General features: G+C 34.7%; 4 protein-coding genes across 4 annotated transcripts; 2 read left to right on the forward strand and 2 right to left on the reverse strand.

Moving 5' to 3' along the window:
* Positions 1 to 596: 596 nt before the first annotated feature.
* Positions 597 to 4,762, forward strand: LOC140811894 (uncharacterized). The gene is made up of 7 exons (XM_073170016.1): positions 597 to 893; positions 1,557 to 1,823; positions 2,120 to 2,689; positions 3,058 to 3,234; positions 3,848 to 3,993; positions 4,145 to 4,255; positions 4,471 to 4,762. Exons 1-7 carry the CDS (start codon positions 681 to 683, stop codon positions 4,547 to 4,549), a joined length of 1,563 nt encoding a protein of 520 aa, XP_073026117.1. The 5' UTR covers positions 597 to 680; the 3' UTR covers positions 4,550 to 4,762.
* Positions 4,763 to 8,146: 3,384 nt separating this feature from the next.
* Positions 8,147 to 13,068, forward strand: LOC140811816 (phragmoplastin DRP1E-like). Its single transcript, XM_073169896.1, has 15 exons — positions 8,147 to 8,499; positions 8,764 to 8,827; positions 8,973 to 9,080; positions 9,460 to 9,561; positions 9,691 to 9,741; positions 9,829 to 9,890; positions 10,179 to 10,269; positions 10,372 to 10,436; positions 10,874 to 11,068; positions 11,173 to 11,292; positions 11,367 to 11,437; positions 11,550 to 11,775; positions 11,863 to 11,913; positions 12,000 to 12,413; positions 12,696 to 13,068. Exons 1-15 carry the CDS (start codon positions 8,359 to 8,361, stop codon positions 12,822 to 12,824), a joined length of 1,890 nt encoding a protein of 629 aa, XP_073025997.1. The 5' UTR covers positions 8,147 to 8,358; the 3' UTR covers positions 12,825 to 13,068.
* An 836-nt stretch (positions 13,069 to 13,904) lies between these two features.
* Positions 13,905 to 16,234, reverse strand: LOC140811952 (haloacid dehalogenase-like hydrolase domain-containing protein Sgpp). The gene is made up of 5 exons (XM_073170089.1): positions 15,955 to 16,234; positions 15,448 to 15,562; positions 14,973 to 15,127; positions 14,403 to 14,664; positions 13,905 to 14,296 (listed from the first exon to the last, which is right to left on the reverse strand). Exons 1-5 carry the CDS (start codon positions 16,194 to 16,196, stop codon positions 14,105 to 14,107), a joined length of 966 nt encoding a protein of 321 aa, XP_073026190.1. The 5' UTR covers positions 16,197 to 16,234; the 3' UTR covers positions 13,905 to 14,104.
* Positions 16,235 to 17,219: 985 nt separating this feature from the next.
* Positions 17,220 to 19,319, reverse strand: LOC140813024 (phosphatidylinositol N-acetylglucosaminyltransferase subunit P-like). Its single transcript, XM_073171429.1, has 4 exons — positions 19,061 to 19,319; positions 18,420 to 18,492; positions 17,585 to 17,703; positions 17,220 to 17,439 (listed from the first exon to the last, which is right to left on the reverse strand). Exons 1-4 carry the CDS (start codon positions 19,248 to 19,250, stop codon positions 17,285 to 17,287), a joined length of 537 nt encoding a protein of 178 aa, XP_073027530.1. The 5' UTR covers positions 19,251 to 19,319; the 3' UTR covers positions 17,220 to 17,284.
* Between the last annotated feature and the right edge of the window lie 1,692 nt (positions 19,320 to 21,011).

A 21,011-nucleotide genomic window follows, 5' to 3' on the forward strand; every position in this document is an offset into this window, starting at 1 on the left:
TATAAAATTATAAATAGAGATAGATATTTTATTTATATATAAAATTATTTATCACGGACCTACGATCTTTCTAAAAAAAATACCAAACGTGTGATAAAGAGGATTATTTATCAATCTCTATTATCTCATGTACCAAACTATACTGATTATCAAACTATCTGAATGATGCAATATGTCTTTTTGGCATGTTAAGACATGAAATGAAGGGATTTTGAGTAATGTCGAATTTGGACAAAAAATAAACTATTGTGATTGTAAACGGACTAACGAACAATACTCGTGCCCTACTCTAGATTTGAAGCAATTTCCTTCATTAAGCCTTCTAATTCGATTTATTTTTTTTGTTTGCCAATGAATCGGCATTTGAAGAATTTTCTTATTCTTTAGACAAGATAGTATATTTAACTATGTTAATTTAATTTTTTCCAATTTTGAAAACATTTACCAATTTCTGGCATTATCGTTTCTAAAAATAGTAAATTCTGTCATTATTTTATTTTATTTATTTTGTCGGAGAAGGAGATATACATATACTATATATATATATATATATATATATATATATATATATATATATATATATATCTCTTTTTCTGTTTCCAAACAGGCGACCCAACCAACCTACATCATACGTTAACAGACCGGAGACTTTTTCACGAGTATTTCTCCACTCCTTTTCTATGTTCATTAATTTCTTCTTTATACGGCACAATAATCTTGAACTTTCCGAGAACTGGCGGATTATGGGTTCGAACAGCAGTCTGATGGATTCGTCGAAATCGTCATCGTCGCCGAGAAAGCTGTCCGGGCCAAGTGGGTCCATAATCAACCGGACAAAACGCAAACTTTCCTCTTTTTTTTGTGCTTCTTTCAATTCGAGGTCAACCTTTGAGGTTGTTTGGTTTCTTGTTCTTTTGCTTTCCATATATCATGTGAATGTGATTGTTGTAGGTTATGTCTGCTAGAATTAAGAATCATTATATGATACGTTTCCTGTTCTTTTGGAGATGTGAGATGCTTAATGATGGGTCAAATGGCTTTGGCTCATAATATGAAACTATGTTTATGCTTCATTTAGCTTTCGCCCGAATTTTCAGTTCGTTTGACATCTTAAAAAGGTAGTATTCTTGTAGCATAGATTGGAATTGATTGTATTGGATTAGTTATTGGTGAAGAGTGAATCTGCTGCAAACAATATAGTTATGCACCTGTTGTCTATAGTCTATATAGTAAAGTACTTGGAACTTGTTGCTTTAACTCTCAGATGATTTACAAAATCTGAATTCAACCATTACTTGCTAGCCGCTGTAACTCTTGATGTAGTGGCAACTATATCTGCTTCAATAATTTATGTAAAATATCACATATTTGATTCAGGTGCATGGGAGGGGAATTGGTGAGTAGCAATAATTGCTCACGTGGTCTTGTTTGTATGAACTTGTCAAAATATGCTTTGCTTCAGCTGGATTTTCCTTAAAGTTTAAATCTTTATGCGAGGATATACACCATAACTCATCCTTAATACCGACTTTGACTCTTAAATTTGTTCCTTGAAGCTAGAAGATTGTCCAGGAAAGTCGTTTGTTACCGATACTAAAAAAATAGCTCCAGTCAGTAGCGACTTTCATGACTCGATGGTAGAATCATCTTCAGTGTTAAGCCCACACATGGTAAGCACAAGTTCCCTTTATGAGAATGGGGACTCTTCTAGAAGAAATAGCAGTATTGTCGATGAAGCTTTTGTGGAATCTTCAATGATAAATCTTCGAACAAGCACAGATCAGATAGATTTCTCAAACACAAGAGAATCACTTCCATTTCAGGCATGTTTTCATTGTGATTACAACAAATTGTACGTTGAATTCTAAATGGTAAAATATAGTGACAAGAGATGTGCGGCAGCGTAGGTTTTACACGGTCCGACCATTAAGACCTACATCCATGATGTAAGGTCCAGTTTTAGACATTTATTGACCACTAAATATTTCCTGAAACTAAATCACAATCATATAATGTCACAGATACATTGCATTCATAATAATATAATCCCAGAATATATTCTTTTATTTCTAATTGTTTGACATATAAGTCATGAAATCACAATCAAGTCCTCTAACAGCCTGGCGAAGAATTGGTTTCTGAAAATGCAACAAATCGTGTATCTACTGCTGATGCAACGGCAGAAATCACGCCTTTCATTTGCGCAGCCCATGATCAATCAAGAAGTCTTTCACAGGGACTCACTGTTTCACGCGCAGATGTGGATTCAGACTACAATTATTCTGATTTAAGGTCTCTTTCTATAGTTTCTGATTCTGTGCCGAGATTTCAATTCCCTGGAGATGACCATTCTCACATGACAACCATTTCTAGTCCAGGATTATTTGTATCTAATAGTGATCAGGATTTGAGAAACGTGCTTCATCTTGATGAGCTGAGTACCTCTTCAAACTTATTGTTTGGGGAAAGAAGCAATGAGTCAAGAATAAACGGTAGGAGGCTATCAAGACGCAACTTTAGTGAATCACCAACCATTTTGTTAACTGGTGATCTTGCCGATGAGCATCCTGGCTTCCATATGAGACAGCTTTTCGATTCAGGTGGTAATCTCGATTATAATGGAGCTGGTTATAATCCTGATTCCAGACGTCATCATAGAAGTGAAAGGAGACGGCAATTCACTTCGGAGGTGATTTTTTTTTAATTCAGTTTTTAAGTGACACTTAGCCTAAAAATGTGAGTTTTTAGGCACTCGAAGAAGTTTGTATAAGGAAATGTATGGGCATACCTTTGATTTACAAACGAGGTTTTTTATATTCGTTTTTTTCTTTTTTAAATTTGGCCAAATTATTGGTACAAATGCTTATTGTCATCAAGTTATAATAGACGCACATAATTTATAATAAAAGAAATTTGAATCCTTTTTGTTTGTAAGAGAACCTATACCAGAATTTTACAAGCTCGATCAAAATTTGTTGAAAGTGATTTGTTGTTTCTTTCATGCAACACGTAAATCAAACCTTGTACATTTACATTGTACTTAATTCAAATGTATAGATTGATGAAAGGATTATAGGCAGTGGCCTTCGTGAGGGAGGCCGGGAAACCACATTGTGTGTATCCGGACTCCACCCTGATGGTACGTGCTCATGCGACTCATTCCTTACGGCTGAAGAATCCAGTACTCTTGAAAGTATTTCTAGAATAATCATGCTTGCCGAGGCATTATTTGAGGTAAATCCTCGATTCCATGGACTTCCGGTCTCATTATTTACTTTTCTTGATTGGCTCTTCACTAGTTATGGTGCTTTGAACAACGTTTGACAAGAAACATACTTTTCGCGTGCTTGAAACATTTGGAATAAACCAATTCTATACGAAAGGTATCAATTTTATGTGTTAGCTCAATTATTATTATCAAGCTTGTTAGTACTGTACATAGGATTCATGGTCTCTGAGACTAAATATGGATTAGTTTAACATGTTGGTGTGAGATGATTTTTCGAATAGTTTTTTAATGTAAGCTTGCAGAATCACTGATTGTGAGTGAGAAATTGAACCTTTGTTCTTGGATTATGATCTTGCTCGTACATTCTGTTACAATGGTGGAGCCAGACTAACAATGGAGGGAGGGTGAAACTACATTTGAAAAAAAATTGGGGGAAACGAACTGAATGATTGTATGATTTTTTTTTATATATATGAAAATAGGTAAAGCTATAACATCCTTCTGGAAAATAGAAGGCTGGGGGTGGCCACGCCTACCAGCTCCCTTCTTACTCTATCACAGTAGTTTTTTCTTGAAACTACGGTGACTGAATTGGTTCACTCGATATCTATTATACAGGTTTTGAATGAAATTCATCATCAATCTTTGTCACTCTCAGAATCCCTTCTCCCACTCCCTGCTCCAGAGTCTCTGGTGGATACCTTTCCTCTCAAGTATCACGAGAAGGTTAAAAACATCGAAAGTTATCCCAGTTATGTTCAACAGTAAGTCTTCTCAAGTTATGTTTCATATTTTATTTACATCTGAATTGGAAAGAAATCACAGGCGGCCACAAACTTGCCATGTGAAATTGCAGATACCCTGTATTATTCAAGTTTAATTTCTTGGTCTGATTCATAGTCACATACTCGACAGATGTTATATTTGTTTAGCTGACTATGAAGATGGGGATAGATTAAGAGTTCTTCCGTGCAATCATGAATACCATGTGCCTTGTATCGATAAATGGCTGAAAGAAATAAATAGGTATTCCCTTGTCACTTCATGACTATGATACCTGTTTCATTCTACAAATCTATGGTGCAACAAGCGTGTTAAACGTTATGCAATTCAGGCCCACGATTCATTGTGGGAATAACGACGCCAAACATGACTGAAGGGTCATGCCAACACCAGGAAAAACAATCCTCTCTATACCTTAAAATAACTCATTTTCTCACTGTTTCACTTTGCTTCACCAGGGTATGCCCTCTCTGCAGACATAATGTTTGTGATGGTGCTGGAGAATGTTCAGCCTCAAATATGGCAATGCCATCTTGATTAGTCAACTGTGCAAAAAGCACATCAAATAATGCCTTTGATAAAGCAATTGTAAAAATACATCTACAAATAACCTTCTGTGATGTTTCGAAAATACGTGTTCATTTGAAGCTATAACCAAGATAAGTTGTTACTAGTTTAGTATCTGTTCATATAAACACTGTGGCTGCAACTACACGGCGTTGACTCGAAAAAAACTCTATTCGAGCTCTCAATTGCTGAAATGTTTTTAATCCTTAAAAAGTATCAGATGTCAAATCATTTAATTTGAAAGTAATTAAATAATGTTTTTCTTTAAAAAAGTAAAAACTGATGTGCGCTCTTCCACATAATATTAAGACAAACAACAAAATTATTCATTTATAAGATTAAATTTGTAGGTTTTTTCGAAGTTTCCATTGAATACTCAGTTGGAAGACAGTGCACATGAACACTCATCTGATACCAGGATATTCTGGTATGAGTGACTCTCATGTGAGACCGTCTCACGGATCTTAATCTGTGAGACGGGTCAACCCAACTCATATTCACAAGAAAAAGAAGTACACTTAGCATAAAAAATAATATTTTTTTATGGATGACCCAAGTAAAAAATATGTCTCACAAATATGATCCGTGAGACCGTATCACACAAGTATTTGCCTTCTGGTCTAAGAAGCCATTCTATTGCTGTCAAAGTGAGTTTGAATTATTTGGTTTGTTCGACTAATCAATAGAACAAGTGCATCATAAGGGCATTGTGTCCAGCCGTCAATCCCACAGACAAATTTATGTCGAAAATCTCAGGTACAAATATGTGTAGAAAAGAAATATTCAAATCCTACAGAGCAGAGGACCATCGCAAACAAAGAACCAAGCAGATTAATTTTTCCCCTTTCTTCAGTGACAAAATGACTAGTTGCACCAATCAATTTCACACCAGCTTCAAAGGCCTGTGAGTTTTATGCAACATGTAAACCATAAATGTCAAACTTATAAGTAGACATGCATGAAGAAAATTCAAAAAATCGAACCTGCTTAGATGGATTCCCTTAGGGCAATAGGCCGTGGTGAATGTTAATAATATCCTTCCCATAGCTCCTTAAGAAACTTCCAGACAATACCTGATTACAAAAAACTGCAATTTGAAGATGCAGTAATTGCATTGCGTGCCATAAATAGATAAATCTTTCCACAGAATCTGAAAACAAAGTTAACAGCCAAAAGTATGTACAATTTTTCCAGACTTTGAGCTACGGAAAGCGAACCCATGAAAAAACAGTGCAAATAGGTTCAGTGGATAACCTTCTCATTAATCATGCATTTCTGAATCAGCTTGTCTGACAGCATTTCCAGTGGAAAGATGGTCTTGGAAACCTCTATTGATGAAATCATTTCTCCTCCCAAAACACAGGTTTGCACTTTGGTTATTTGCACACAACAAGTTCTTTACTCGAGATCGACTTGGGTATGTCAGAGATAAATCATGTGCGCTGTGCAATGCAGACATGGAGTCTTTTCCCCATCTTTTTTTCAATTGCAATGTCTCGGGAACAATTTTGGGAAGGAATCCGTGAGTGGCTTGGAATGAAAAAATAATGGGATCGTCAACAAGCAGTGCTCAAAGTTTTTTAGAGGTGTTTATCGAGGCAACTCCATTCTGAATGAGATGAGATGTATAACACTTACAACTACGGTTTACAGTGTTTGAAATGCGAGGAACATAGCTATGTTCAAAATTGAGAAGCCAGAGGTAGAAGCCATAATCAAGAATATAAAAATTTTAAGCTTTCGTGGTATTCCTGGTGCAATTTCCGTTATAGATGTATTGTAGTAGGATTTGTTTGGTGTGGACATCATTATGATAGCTAATTTTCTGAGAATGCATAGTATAGTTGCATTTGTAGTATCTTTTTATATTCACTTGTGAAACTCATTTCATTAAAAAAAACAAGAAGAAGAAAAATCCTAGCCGAGATGATTGATTTACCAATAAATATCAAATTTCAATTAGAGATGACATTTAACATAGATTCTACCACATTCTGCAATCCCAATGGTAAAAAAAAATGAAAATCATAAACAGCGCCTAAGAAAAATAAAAAAACTCCTAAAGCATAAATTGGTCATAAGCCAATACAAAATCTCCAGTATCAAGTCCATATAATTTATGCTTTATCTACGAAATCATGTTGATACAAGTTGATGCAAAATACTTCAGGGTCTGGTCACCTGCATGTATCTATCAAGCACAATAAAGTCTTTCAGCGAACGGAAGAGTTATATGACTAAGTTAGAAGTAGTATGAACAATCAGATTCGACAGTAGCAGAGCATGCGCGACCATATCGCCATGAGTAGCAACTAAATACACAGTAATCATTGACTTTTCTCCTATAAATATCAGGTTTGCTGACATTAATGCATCCAAATATTCTTACACAAATGAACATACATTATCGTTATACTTTGCCTCGCGTAAACACTGAATTGACTTGAGCGTCGGGATGGCCCTAAATTAGAGAAACTTCTAATCGGATCTCACGATAATAACAGTATAAATAGCCAGCTTCTTATTTTTCAATCCACACCTTAAATTTGGGAAACTTCTAAACCGATCCCACAATAATAAAAGTCCAGTTTCTTATTTTTAATTTACACCGTACTACAATAACTCCCTGGATTACTTAAACATTTAACATCGCCGAGTGTTGCCGCCGTTTAGTCCTTTATTATTATTATTACTAAATACATATACTTACTCCGATAAATTTAATATTGTTTAATTATAGATATCATTAAATTACAACGAAAACAGTTAAAAATGTAAGAAATCCGTAATTATGTCAACTGTTTATCAAAAGAAAAATATCATTCGGCTTTGAAAACTAATTAAGGACATCTCGAGCAATTACTTTCTTATAATTGCTATAGTAATTTTATATGCATGATATTAGCAAAATATAAAAATGCAAGAAATAATTGCAATATAGAAAAATCATAGAGCTACTAAGGATAATACTCTTCGATGACCTACAAAAATAGTATTCATTTAAGCATCATTTGAAGTTGTATGTTATAAATCAATTGATGATTTCATATTTTCATTTATTAATTATTTATCTTACATCATTATTGAATTTAAATTAAAATAATATCTTTAATAAATAATGTTATTAATTATTGAAAAAACAAAATAATTATTATTCATCTTCTCTAAAATTTAATCAATCAAACCAAACAAACTTTTATGAATATGTCTCTTGTGAGATGGTCTTCAGAGTCTTTATCTGTGAGATGAGTCAGCCCTATCGATATTCATAATAAAAAATAATATTTTGATACCGTCTCACATAAGGTTTTACCAACTTTTATCTATCAAAATTAAATCAAATACTAATTAATTATTAACCATATTATTTATTTATTATATTGAATTATTTAACTCTACACTATTTATTTTATCTTTGAACTTGAAACCACGAGATAAATTAAATCGATTTGGGATAAAAATAATAACTATCTCTACTCTGAAAATGTAAAGAGGTGAATACGCAATTCTCTGTAATTCAAGGGTCAAATTGCAATCGCATATTGTTTATTCCAAAGTTTGAAAAAATCAGTCCAACTTTAACTCCTCTCTGTTTCTCTGTCTCGTTCAAACGCTTTGTCCTTCTTTTACTTCGATTAGAAGTTTGTTGATTGTTTTACCAATAGTTTTCTCCTATTGAATTCAGAACGTTAGTCGCAATTTAGTTTTTGATCTGTTGTTGTAGTATTTGTTGTTCAAGAACGGGATAAAAGTCTACATTTTTTTTTACAAAAAGAATTATGGCGACGATGGAAAGTTTGATCGGGCTGGTGAACAGAATTCAAAGGGCATGCACCTCCCTCGGTGATTACGGAGGTGGTGACGAGGCCTTTTCCTCTCTCTGGGATGCTCTACCTTCCGTCGCCGTTGTCGGTGGACAGGTATTTGTTTGATAAATTTTGCGGCTGTTTTGAGGTATCTGTCGCTACGTGAAGTGCTATCTAATATAAACTAAGTAAATTTCTTGTCAGTGGCTTGAAAAATTAGCTGATCTAGGAAAATATAATGGAGATGTTTTTAGTTTTGTTAGTAAATAGGTTTTCTTTGTCGATTTTAGTTGTAAGATATGTTCTGTGGGTAATCGTGCGGTTTGTGATTATTTTATGACTCATATTGAAGGGTTTTTTGTCTTGAACCGAAAACAGAGTTCGGGAAAGTCATCCGTGTTGGAGAGTATCGTGGGGAGAGATTTTCTTCCTCGAGGATCTGGTTAGTTCATATGCTTTATCTGTATGATTTTATTCTTATAAATAGATGGTTATGTTCAAACTGCATGCTTGCGTTGATTGATTAAGGGGGCTATTTGCCTATTTCATCAATATCCTGCATACCTTTTTAAAATTATTAACTGCAGGCATTGTTACAAGGCGGCCCTTGGTGCTGCAACTGCAACAAACTGAAGATGCAAAGCAGGAATATGCTGAGTTTGGGCATCTACCGCAGAGACGATTCACTGATTTCTGTATGTGCTGTTTAGGAATGAATTAGAAATTATCTTTGTTCTGGTTTTGGTACTTCATTTGTGATGCCTTCCCTTGTACGGCCCTCCATGTTTATTTACTTGTTGAGGTAATTGATGTGATTGTTTGATAGAAAGTGGCAAAAGTCAGTGTCTCAGCGTTAAAAAAAGGATCTCACTTCAGTGGGATTTGATCGTAGTTAAAAATTTCTTACATGGGTACTAAGTAGGATCCTAGTTGCACTTTCATTGTAAGTTCCTGTTTCTCCTAAGGTCAATATTTATTATTTATCATTATCATTTCAAAATCAGTAAGTTCAACTGTTTCACTGGTATTGACCAAACTAAGGAAATGTCTCGGTTCTCACGTGTTCTCATGCAGCCTTGGTTCGCCGGGAGATTCAGGATGAAACTGACAGAGTCACAGGGAAGTCAAAGATGATTTCTCCTGTTCCTATTCACCTGAGCATCTACTCCCCTAAAGGTAATGTTGTGTTGTGGCAATAATTTCTGATTATCTCAGCAGAAAGAGGATGACCAAAATTCCACTTTTGAGTTTTTGAATGTTGTTTTTCTCTCACATGAGGGTTTTTCCCATATCGTTGTCCTGCAGTTGTCAATTTAACTCTGATTGATCTGCCTGGTTTGACTAAAGTTGCTGTTGGTAAATTTATCTTCCCTCTACTGGTAGCAATTTTCATTTGAATGAACCTTGTGTAATAACTAATAAGAAAACCTCCTCTTTTTTTAGAGGGGCAACAAGAAAGCATTGTCCAAGATATTGAAAATATGGTTCGCTCATATGTTGAGAAGGTAAAGATAAAACCGTGATCTCTTAGTACTTATTATCCATTACCATCTTTGTGTAAACTCAATATTCTTCGACCATAAGCCTTGGATGCACATATTTCTATATGATTATAAATAATTGGAAGCATTTGTAAAAGATTTATTGCAATTTCATGGTGTAAAAGCTTCATTACTCTGGAGCTAATTAGTTTCTTTTCACTGCTTGGCTATTAGGCTGCATTTTTTTTAATGCGAGTTTTCTATTTTTGTTGCAATTTAACAATTGTGCTGATAGTGTTGTGTCATGCACAGCCCAACAGTATCATATTGGCAATATCTCCTGCGAACCAAGATATTGCAACCTCAGATGCCATTAAACTCGCAAGAGAAGTGGATCCATCTGGTACGTTTTACTTATCAGATATAAATTAAACTATTAACGTTGACTGAGCTTTGTCATGTTACTTGTGTTGTAATTTTAATGGCTCTATTTGCAATTATGCAGGTGAACGCACATTTGGGGTGTTGACTAAGCTAGATCTGATGGATAAAGGAACTAATGCAGTGGATGTAAATTTTTGTCCCTATCAGTATCTTCTAGACATACACGTACTTGAGCACAAGCACCTCTGGAAAGGGTGAACTATAACAAAATATAAACTATAGACATGTATTGTTATGTTGAAACCATGATAGTTTTCATAGACAAGAACTTCTATTGCTAGTGGGTATTATTCTCTTTACAAACGTATTTGTTTCCCTGTGCTGAGTATTCTTGTATTAAGCACCTAAAGTTTCATGTTGTTGTTAATGCAGTTTCACGATCGTTTATTGATGTGTTTATATTTGCTTCTTGTCTTCTAATTTTTTGTGTAAATCTTATATTCGTAACTTTTTCGTTGTTATCTAGTCTCTCTTCGTTTGTGTTGCTGTTGCATTTCAAAATTTTCATGTAGAGATTCTATCTTTCGACTTGCTCAATAACTTTCTTATGACACCCACAATAGGTTCTGGAAGGAAGATCATATCGTTTACAACATCCATGGGTGGGTGTTGTGAATCGTTCACAAGCAGATATTAACAAAAATGTTGATATGATTCTTGCTCGGCGGAAGGAACGTGAGTATTTCGCTACGAGTCCTGACTATGGACACTTGTCAAGTAGAATGGGCTCCGAGTATCTTGCAAAGCTTCTTTCGAAGGTAGTCTTGTTTTACATATAAATTTTACTTTCTCATTGCATGCATGCCCAGTGCTCATGTTGTTTAATTCATCTAAGGCTCGGATTGTTGATTTTTTTATTTAGCATCTGGAATCTGTCATAAGGGCTAGAATACCAAGTATCACTTCACTGATTAACAAAAGCATTGATGAACTAGATGCTGAGCTGGACCACCTCGGAAGGCCTGTAGCGGTCGATGCAGGGGTGAGCTTATTACCTAAATGTGATTTTTTACTAGAACATGAACAAAAATTTTGGTACTGAAGTATATGTTTCAGGCTCAATTGTACACCATCTTAGAACTTTGCCGTGCTTTTGACCGAATTTTCAAGGAGCATCTTGATGGAGGGTATGTTTCTATCTGTGCTTTTGATAGCTATTGCTTTCATTTTACACCTCCTTTGTTCTATGCTTGCACATGGTTCATGGTTCTAATTAGCAGTGTGTATTTATCATGTCAGCCGACCAGGCGGCGATCGAGTTTATGGAGTTTTTGACAACCAACTGCCAGCTGCTTTGAGAAAGCTTCCATTTGATCGGCATCTCTCATTGCAGAATGTAAAAAAGATTGTATCAGAAGCTGATGGTTATCAACCACACTTGATTGCTCCTGAGCAAGGTTACCGACGACTTATTGAGGGTTCACTAAATTATTTTAGGGGGCCAGCCGAAGCATCTGTGGATGCTGTAAGTATATCTTTTGGATCCATTTTTCCCTCATGACTGTTTTATGTCTTTATGCACCCATGACCGACCAACAAAACTACTGTTCAGGTTCACTTCGTTCTAAAGGAACTCGTGAGGAAGTCTATTGGGGAGTGTCAGGTTAGTTTTAGGTTATCCATAGTTGTATCTGGGTTATGTTTTTGGGTGTACCCGTGCGTCATTTGTTTCTTGATTTCTGTGCTCAGGAATTGAAGCGTTTTCCATCTCTGCAATCAGCAATAGCTGGGGCATCAAATGAAGCTTTGGAACGATTTCGTGAGGAGGGCAAAAAAACAGTGATTAGATTGGTTGATATGGAATCGTCTTACCTGACTGTTGAATTCTTCCGGAGACTTCCCCAGGAAATTGAGAAAGTGGGAAACCCAGGGGGTAACCCAAAGGAGAATCCAAGGGAAAATTCAGCAGCTGCCCCGCCCCCACCCATTGATCGTTATGGCGATGGACATTTCAGGAGGATAGGGTCAAATGTTTCATCTTATGTTCATATGGTGTCTGAGACTCTGAGGAACTCAATTCCGAAGGCCGTGGTGTACTGTCAAGTGAAGGAGGCGAAACAGAATTTGCTAAATCACTTTTACATTCTAATTGGGAAGAAAGAGGTACTGTCCCATGTTTCCTCTTTCATATGTATATTTGTTTTTCTAAAATTTGATGGGAAAGTCTTGTAATAGACTCACATTGTTTTGCTATATTATATTCCATGTCACCCATTTTCAGTTGGAATATCGTGTAATTGGTACTCAATCTAGACCAACAATTTAACAGGAAATAGACGGTTGCATAATTGCTTTCAAATTAAATGTCTGCCGTAGTTATTTCTTTTATGGTTGTGTTTCCTGGGGTCATTTTTTTAAATGTTGTCATTCTGTGATTTTGTGTAGGGTAAGCAACTCGCGGAGTTGTTAGACGAAGATCCAGCATTGATGGAGAAGAGGCTGCAATATGCTAAAAGGCTTGAATTATACAAGAAAGCAAGGGATGAAATTGATTCTGTCTCATGGGTTCGATGAATTTCAGGTTTTCCGTAGACATGTTATTCTGTAATTTGTATGTTTTAATACACTACACGGTAGCAAGGCTTACAGATTCTTGATTGTCATTAGCACAGGGATTCATTCTTACGTTTTTTGGCTTGATTGATGTATTTTTGCCTAGAATTCATTGCACTACCTCATCCTTGTGTAAGGATATCAGTGATGAATCTACGACTTCAACGTCTCTAATATTATTGTTATATACACAAGTTTTTGGTGATCTGTGTTTAGAATCTGCCTTTGGTCCTCCCATCTTGGCGAAACTGGTTCATTTCGGTTACCTCATCAAACCATTTTTGGTATGGTTTGAACTTTCACAACTCTCAAGGAATTTTATGTGGGGCTTTCGGCATGTTGGACCCTTCGTTTTTTATGTCACATTTGAAGTTCAACGTTAACATTTATCTTTTGTTTTTCGTATTCCGCTTATTATTATTACATTTTAGTATTTTACACCACCAATAACTTTCCGGTTGAATCTATTATCATGTCAATTTTCAGCCATTTTAGGAGCGTTTCATTCATTTGATTGCGAAAAAGGTTGCCCGAGACTGAGTCAAATAATTTGTTCGTAGCTCACGCTTCTTTTTTTTTTAAAAAACTCAAAATACTAAATAAAAAATGTTTATTAATTAAAGTAATTTTATACTGAAAATAATAACAGTCGGACCCGGAATCAGGAACCGGTTCGAGGTTTGGATTACCTTGTACTGATTCCAAGGTTGGAACTTGAAATGGTTCTCATCGGTTCCCGCACCACCAGATCCGGGACCGATGAACAAGCCTAGAACCAATCTGTTTTAAATTAATTTATTCATGGAATAAGCATATGTGGTGTAATCGAAGGGTGTCACAACTCACATGCCAACAACTCAGTGTGACATAACGTTTTCTAATTAATTGAAATAACTTGGAAGTGGGTGTTGGGGCCAAATGTGTCCCTGTACACAGATTCAAAGGCAATGCCCTTTAGGCTTTAAGTGTAAATCAAATCGTTCAATTTCTTTTTGTCATGTAGAATGAACATACGAAGATATATTGGATCATTGGATGCGGAAATTTCCCTCGTTAACCCTTCAAAAATGCAATCAGATTTACCTTCTCTGAAAATACGAAAGATGTGTCTTAAATTTTTCTACTTGTATCAATGTGTTGAAATCCATAAGTCCTTGATAAATGGCTCATTTGCAAATCCCCTGACAATGTAATAAATTGGAGCTAAAACATCGAACATGTTGAGTAAAGGCGTCGCCAGTTCAAGTAGTGATTTTCATTGCCTCGGTTTTCTTTTCTAGATTTTCTAAAACTGTCCACAATTTAGAGTCAGCAAAATCCTTGATGACGACACTTGCCCCTGCATCAGATAGTAGCTTCTCAGGATTCCTCGTAGCTAATCCTACAACAGGCATTGCAGCCGCCACCCCAGCTTTTATCCCGGAAACAGAATCCTTCATTTTTTTTTAAAACACATTAATGTTCAGGGGTTTTAATTTAATGAATGGTTCGTGAATATATCTATTACCAAAATTATGTTTGTTAAGGGAAAAATCGAACCTCAAAGATAAAGGCGTGGGCAGAAGATACTCCAAGTTCCTGTAGAGCCTTTAAATAAGGGTCTGGGAAAGGTTTTGCTCGTTCACACTCACTACCAATGATAAGTTGCTGGAAAAATTCTCCTAAGCCTAGTAGAGAGATCATCAGTTCAGCATTTGGTCGTGGTGCATTGGTAACAGCAGCCCGTTTTAAACCGTGATCTTCGACCCATTTGCATAACTTATCAAGACCAGTGACGGGTTTTAATTGTTCCGATGCCAATCTGTGTTTTGATGAAGGGTCAGCTATTACATCTCTGAAAGACTTTATCACAAAAGAGCTCGAATACACGAAGTTTTGTTTTGCTGATTGCAAGTTTCAACAGATAGGGGCGGGGCAACTCCACAAGAGGTGAATAATGCCACTATGCCAGTTAACCCTTTCAGATGAAAAGAAAAACACAAAGAAGAAACCCGTCTATTTTGTCAAGAAGTTTTGAAGAAATGTAAGATCTACCCCTTCAAACAAGTCAATTCGTTTCCTCTAATCAAAATTCTTTATAGCAACTTAAATGTTGTTAGTTTAGTTTACCTCCTAAATATTGCTTCCTTATCATCCATGAATTTCCGGGCTCTTTCAATTTCCCAATTTGGTAAGAGAACATGACAGAGTTCTTCATTATGCATGCCACTGATATTCTTTATGAAGAATTCCTCGCTTATGGGCTCTCCCCCGTTAAATCCTATCTGCTCAGTTGCGAAAACAAAACAAAACAAATCAAAGCAAAAACAAGAGTAGGAATAAGAACAAGAAAGTAAAAGGTGAATAACATTTAGATTCTCTGGTATGGTTAAAGCTCCATATGGAAAACGAACAAAATTTCAGCATGTTCAGAACAAAATAAGGTACTGCATGAATTTCGTTGTTTGCTTGCTTTTAGTGGATTAAATTGACATAATGAGCTCCCTTCGCCCCTCCATTGAGTCCACTCCACATCAAAACGCAATTTCAAAGAAAAAAGAATCCAACTTTTAAGAAAGTAAAAAAAAAGAAAATAATAAGAAACCTCTTGAAGCATTTCTCTGAAGGCGTAGTAGTGGAGAGGATCAGAATCACACAGTGTGCCATCTATATCGAATAGTATAGCTTCCAAAGGAGCAATAGAACCAAGTGAAGATTGTCTGATAAAAATGAAGGTAAAAAGATTACGTCCGAATTTTGAATAACAGGAATATTGTGAAGAGAGAACGCAATACAACACAATATCCACATAGTTTGGCAATAAAGAGGAACATCCACGACGCAAGACTCAGATGTCTAAGACTCCATTTGATCATATTCAATCTTCCTTCCCACATTCAAAATGAATTTCACCAACCATAGAACTAAATGGGAGGTGGTGACTAGTTGAATCAAGCAGTAACAGTATAAAACCACAATGACACCAGAAGCGAAGCTCAGAATCAAAACCAAACCCATAAAAACACAATCTTTGCCCGATGGAAAATACAAGACAAAACCCAATGCCGAAAAGAAAGAGCAAAAGTGAAAAATATAGGTGTATGTGTAGTACCTTACTGACAATGAGGTCATCCTAGGAGAAAAGGCTCGAGAATTGGCCGAGATATTTCGAAGAAGTGGGGTGGAGAGGAGGAGGGGATTGATGCTGGGCTTAAAATGGAGGGAGCATTGCTGAAGAAGAGGCAACATGGCGCGACGAAAAAGCTGCCACCCTGTTCGCCAAGTCTCCCGAAAGTCGGAGCGATAAACTTGAGGATTTGGGAGCTTCAATGGCCTCTCGTGTGATATTATCATTTTCGGGCAACAAAAAAGTTCAAGAGAGTGGATTTTCACTATTGTTACATTTTCGCACATTCTCTTAAAATGTCGGAAAAAAACATAAAAAAATTTTATTATATAAAATTAATGGTCTTTTTTAGTTGTTACGTTTTTAAAAGTCAAACATGTTGGTAGAATTCCTTAGAATCTGCCATTTTAATAAACGAATATACGGAAATTTAAAATGTTAAATTAAATATACCAAAGGTACTTTACTCCTATCGTGGACATGTGTTTCGCCTCCCAAATTATACAAGATAATGCCATTCATATTTTATTTTTATTTTCATTTATTTTTTTCACAATAAAAATGAACAATAATGTTCTTTTTAATAACTTCCTATTACTATGACCAATTCATACCAAACTTTAGTATAATCCGATTATTACTTATAACTCATCTTGCACGAATATCCCAAATTTGAAACGAGATTTCAGATTCAAAACACAATTTTTTAACAAATCTTTATCCCAACTGAAGTAAATAAATTGATATCAAAAGTATCGTTGTCATAATGAAAAGTAACAAATATTGGTAAAATGTCACGAAAAGCACAAAATAAAGCTTAGTATATTACCTAATGTGGGACAAAATGCTACATTTATTTCATTTATCGAGTCATTTTTTTTTATTTTAAATCGTTAGTAATTTAATTTTTTTAGACATATAATGAAATTTACATTTAGTTTTGAATCGAAAATAAATAGTATATAATTAAAAAATTTACAAAACTTCAATATACAGGCTAATCCCGGGGTTGTGCATTATTACTGTTCAGTAAATAGAACATCCCAATAGCGATCCGGCCCGTAAAAACTTTTCGATTTGGAAACACAACTCCTGGTCTATTAAGGAGGCACGACGGTAAGACACTTTTTTTTATGTTGTTTATTTTCCTTGTTACTCCTCCCTCGATTCTTTAGGACTACTTTCTAATAACTCCAGTTCCATGAACTTAGATAAGTGATAGAAGAATCAAAGGGACAGGACATCCTCAGTTGCATGATAGATTTGCACCAGATAATATATAGATTTTGAGAACGTGAACCCAATAAAACAACAATTAAGTGACTATATCCGTGTCAGTGTTATCGGTCAGATTGCTAAACATGATGTCATTAATTTGGCTGACGTCAATATCCGATATAGGTTCAATGGGATACTCTCCATCATCATCTTGTAAAAGGATGGAATCCAGCGGTTCCCTACTGAATTCATCTGCAAGCAAGAAAATGAAATTCTCGGAGGTAAATAGGTCAAGTCCCATCACAATTATTTCTTAAGCCTGTTTGTTTCAGGTTCTACTAACAGCCTGAGAAGAAGGCACGACAAACGTAATGCAATTCATAAGGAGTCAGCATACCAAAAATTGAGCTCAGGGACGTAGGAGGTGGGGTAGCCAAAAAATTGAGGCCAATATAAAATCCAATTGCCAGTACGATTGTAACAATAAGATATGTCGGCACAGCCAATGCCCAATACCTGAAAAGTTATGCGCGCAATAGTAGAAGAGAATAACCCAATCCTATAGACAACTTCAAGTAAGATACCACGTAAATGTTTTGCAGTCATATCATAAGAACGACTAGTCTCATTACGAACTTACACAACATTTGATTGTTCAAGCGGACATCATATGTTAAATTACAACTATATGCAAGTGGAAACATTTAGTGAAGTTGCAACGGCTGAACCAAAATTGCAATTACCCATGCAGGCATACTGGTTTGTAATTTGGCTAAAACTAAGCCGTCAAATAAACTTCCCTATTAAGATCAAAATATTCCCTTGGCAGCCTTGTGACATGAAAACCATGCCCGGTCTCTTTCTCCAATAATTGACCCCCCCTTTACTAGTTTATAATCTATCATTTCACATTGTGGCATTGGTATTTGCGACAAAAATTTCATCCTAATTGAGTAGTATACTGGAGAAGGAAACCACTCCAATCTCATTGGAGTGATAGGTTGGAGTAACTTCAATAAACTTGAATTGATCTATAACAGAAAGAAGAGAAAACAAATAATCAGTGTCATTGGGACCACTTCTTTTTACTAAGGTTAGATGCTTTAAGTCGCTAGCTTAGACAACTCTCTATCGGGTGCAGAACAAGCACATAAAAAGCTTATGAATGGACAAAAAGAACTGGAAAAACGTTCCAAACCAGACAAGGAAAGCATATATTCCATAGTACTGACCTGTTTGGATAGTAATAGATCCCCATGGAATGTAACCAATGGTCCGGAAAATAGGCCCACACTATGAAAATGGCTGTTTCAGTAAAAAAAAGACGGATAAATTTTAAATCAAATTGTTTGTCCTACAATCTTGAAGAATGAAAAGATGCAATCTTCAATATGTTAAATTTTGGTTTGGATCCAGCAGCACCATGCTGTGCATATCTCCAGCTTTGTGCTTTGCACAATCGAGGATCCAAACTCACAAATTTCTACCATGATGCATCCATTTATTCAAATAAATTTCTTGAATTGGGAAGAAGAGAAACCGAATCTAGACAGTCCAATAATATTCATCCGCTAAAGGAACCTTGGGGAGGAACCAGTAGAGAGGAACGGGGCAGAGACAGTCATAGAAAGCAAATATATACATATATTTCATATAGCAAAAGACTTTTACAAAATGATGCGTAGCCGGTAAATTTGTGTTACTATTCATCCAATTTTCCCAATTCATCTATAGAAATTTTAGCCCAATTTGATAGCGTCCCAAGAACCAGAAGGGAAAAAGTCTAATTTTACATGATAAGCATTGGAGGGATTAAAATACCTGTGCATTAACCAAACATTACATATAAAGAAAGGAAGAAGTTGAAACTCACCGGTAGCGACAACCGTGGTGATGGATCCGACAAAGCCATAGACTTCTGAAAGTTTAGGTCCGTGTTCGCCGGAAACACCGAATCCGGTGGGAGACCGGTCGTCTGAATCCGGAGGCGGTACGCGAGCTCTCTGGTTCTTGGAGAAGCTTAGGATCCTCCGGGGGCTATTTACTGAGCAAGGATCTTCCATCACGGAAGATCACTTTGTCAAAGCTGCTGAGCGACAAGTAGTCTTCAAATATGGGTTTAACTAACAAATTCAAGGTTTTTTTTTTTCGATTATTACTAGGAAGGTACACGTGGATAATTAATTATAAAAATATAATAATGAAAATTAAATAATATTTAAAATCGAATACTATGTTATTTATAAGAATTTATCAATTTAAATATATATATATATAGGCAAAAACTTATGTGAGACGGTCTCACGGGTATTATTTGTGAGACGGATCTTTTATTTGGGTCACCCATAAAAAGTATTATTTTTTATGCTAAGAGTATTACTTTTTATTGTGAATATGGGTAGGGTTGACCCGTCTCACAGATTATGATCCGTGAGACGGTCTCACATGAGACTCACTCATATATATATATATATATAATACAAAAAATATAAATATATTATGATAATAAATCATATATATTAATTTATACATATGACATTTTCAATCCGTGTTATTATGACATAATGACACCTCTATCAAATTAACAAAGATATTTTTCATCCAAATATAATTCACAATGGACAAATAATAAAAATAAAGATAACATAATAGTGAATTTTACCAAAACCAAAATCATGATGTACTTAAATGAAGTAAACATAGACAAAATATTGTCAAATAAAATTCTTTTTATTAACTAAATCATCATAATAATGTTAAAATAAACTAATAAGCTTCTATTAAGTTAAATATCAATTGTGTTTTTGCTAAATAAAATATATATATAATAAGATAACATAAAAACTTTTGTGAGACGGTCTCACGAGTAATTTTGTGAGACGGATCTTCTATTTAATTCACTCATGAAAAATTATTATTTTTTATGACAAAAATAATAATTATTAATGTAAATATAGATAAAGTTGACTACTTCTCAAATATAATGATATGTGATATTATCTCATAAAAAACCTACTAATAAAATAATATGTAATACTCAATAAAAATATGATATATAAATTTTTTAATATATAACAAATATTAATAAATTATCACTATAATTCATATTTATTATAAGGATTTTTAATTTCTCATTAATGTCTTTTTCTATTAATAAAGTTGAAATAAATCAGACTAAATAAATTATACTGCAATTGAACTATTAGAAAAATTTGCAAAAGAGCACATAGAATTTACATGCTCTCAATGTCTATTTTTATTGGAAAAATACTATAAGAAAAATGACATTTACTGACATGTTTTAATTACACTTGGAAAATTGTAAGCTTGAGATATGTATTGAGAGATTAATTAAATATTATAATCTAAGAAATATAAAATAAAATAAATATCATATTAATATCTTTTATAATATTTGTCGTCAATTCGATCAAAATAAATCATTTGAGATTAATATAATCTCGTAATTTTGTGAAAATGATAAGTATATTATATAGATTAACTGAACAGTAAAAAAAAAAAAAAAAGAAACGGAAATAAAACTTGAATCATCGATAAAGTAAACTAATTAAATCAAGAAGCCAACGTATCATCAATATTAAAAAAATTCATAGAAGGAGTAAGATAGATAATCACTAAAATAAAATGAAACCCTAAAAAATACAATGTATTATACAAATTAGTCTAATAAAACTAAAATAAATATAGACTAATATATAGCTTGGATTTGGGGAGCTCAAAATAACCATCAAAATAAATTCTTTTAGACCGAGATGTATTTTCAAATTTTGTGAAAAGTGCAAATATATTTTACTAATTAGTTA

This window comes from Primulina eburnea, chromosome 14, assembly GCF_022965805.1.
Source record: "Primulina eburnea isolate SZY01 chromosome 14, ASM2296580v1, whole genome shotgun sequence".
Taxonomy (NCBI): Eukaryota; Viridiplantae; Streptophyta; class Magnoliopsida; order Lamiales; family Gesneriaceae; genus Primulina; species Primulina eburnea.